Here is a 1605-nt window from a genome sequence, read left to right on the forward strand (position 1 = left end):
TGTTGTGTGTGTGTGTTGTGTGTGTGTGTGTGTGTGTGTGTGTGGTGTGTGTGTGTGTGTGTGGTGTGTTGGTGTGTGTGTGGTGTGTGTGGTTGGGGTTTGTGTGTTTGTGTGTGGTTTTGTGTGTGTGTGTGTGTGTGTGTGTGTGTGTATGTACACACTTAGACCATCACTGAGCTGGTGTCGCAATTTGTTAGAAGATATTTTCATGAAGTGCGTTGTGAAGGGCATATCCCTCCCCTGAAACAATAAAGAGAAATATCTGCCAGTACAGTGCTAAGAATCTGACCATCACACCTTTTTATATATCTTTTTAATAAGTTGTGAGAGACACTTCCCCTGCTAACACCATCTTTATCTGTATATCTATTTGTCAATATATAATTCATCTGTCTATTAGTCTCCCTCTAGACACACATATGTATATATAATGTATTTTTTAATAACCTCATATGAAATCTGTGTTTTAAACTATATAGTTATACATAAAAAACCATCATGTAAGGATTGTGATTATTGCCTTAATGAGCAGATTTCAGATAATTATAAAGGGAAAAATAGGAGTAGATTGAATTATTAACACGAGCAACAGTTAAAAATGACGTCCGCAATCGAATGTCATTCTCCAATTCTGCGTTCGACCTTGTGACCTTTACTGAAAAAATATCTTCATGAGTGGTTTACTTTCGCCCTCTTATACAGTCACTCATTGCCAGTGGTATGAAGTGGGCCCTGAGTCCCTAAGCCCCAAGGGAGGAAAAAGAAGCCAGACTGAAGTTTAAGTTGTGACGGCCTAAGCAACCCTCGTTGTAATCCTTTCCTTTTTTTCTAAAAAAAAACAAAACTACGTAACGCAGGCAATCCGAGAGATTATAAAGGGACTATTCTTCTGAGCAACGTAGAGGCTTTAAGAGTATTCTGTTGAGCAACGTAGAGGCTTTACATAGATCCCGGACAAGATCTTTCGTATGTACAGAAATCCCGCACATACAGTATTACGTACGCACAGTATTACATATGTACAGCATTGCACGTATGTAACATCTACCTTCTGCCCTGCTACGCCCACTCACCGCTGGCATGAGAAACGTATTGGCAGAAGACCCCCACGGCAGTCCTACTGGCTTCTTGATGATGCCCTTGACGATCTCCAGACTAGGGTGGGCCATGATCAGGTACAGGATGGCCACGAGAACCGCCATCAGCCAAGTGAAAATATCGTTGAGCTTTTGATAGGCGAGCAACACCGTCATCTTCATGCTGCCGTTGGCGACGCTCTGCAGTGGAACTAGAGGTCTAGGATGAGAGGACTAAAGTAAGAGAAAATTTGAGACTGGTAGAGGGTAGGATAGATAGGACAAATTGAGGAAATAGAGGTCTAAGTTAAAGAGGCTTTGGGGAGATGATGGCATAGTTGGGGGAAAAGGAGAGGATGACAGTTCGTTGGATGAATTCTACTGTAACAAAAATTCGGTACAGAGACAAAATAACCCGCTAGGAGGAGGCCCGTGACCCTGAACATAATATTTTTTTAACTTGGGGGATCTTTGGGTTTGGGTAAAAATTTTTAAAGGGGAAACCTTTACTTTTTTCTGTCTTTATCGT

The 1605-nt window shown here is 41.6% G+C and overlaps 1 protein-coding gene across 1 annotated transcript in view; it reads left to right on the forward strand.

Moving 5' to 3' along the window:
- Nucleotides 1–744, forward strand: part of LOC119589790 (D-3-phosphoglycerate dehydrogenase-like) — a 9202-nt gene extending 8458 nt beyond the window's left edge. Inside the window, 1 exon segment of the mRNA XM_037938359.1 lies at nucleotides 703–744. Within this exon segment, the coding sequence (XP_037794287.1) occupies nucleotides 703–744 (42 nt within the window).
- Nucleotides 745–1605: the final 861 nt, after the last annotated feature.

Source organism: Penaeus monodon, chromosome 26 (genome assembly GCF_015228065.2).
Source record: "Penaeus monodon isolate SGIC_2016 chromosome 26, NSTDA_Pmon_1, whole genome shotgun sequence".
NCBI classification, from domain to species: Eukaryota; Metazoa; Arthropoda; class Malacostraca; order Decapoda; family Penaeidae; genus Penaeus; species Penaeus monodon.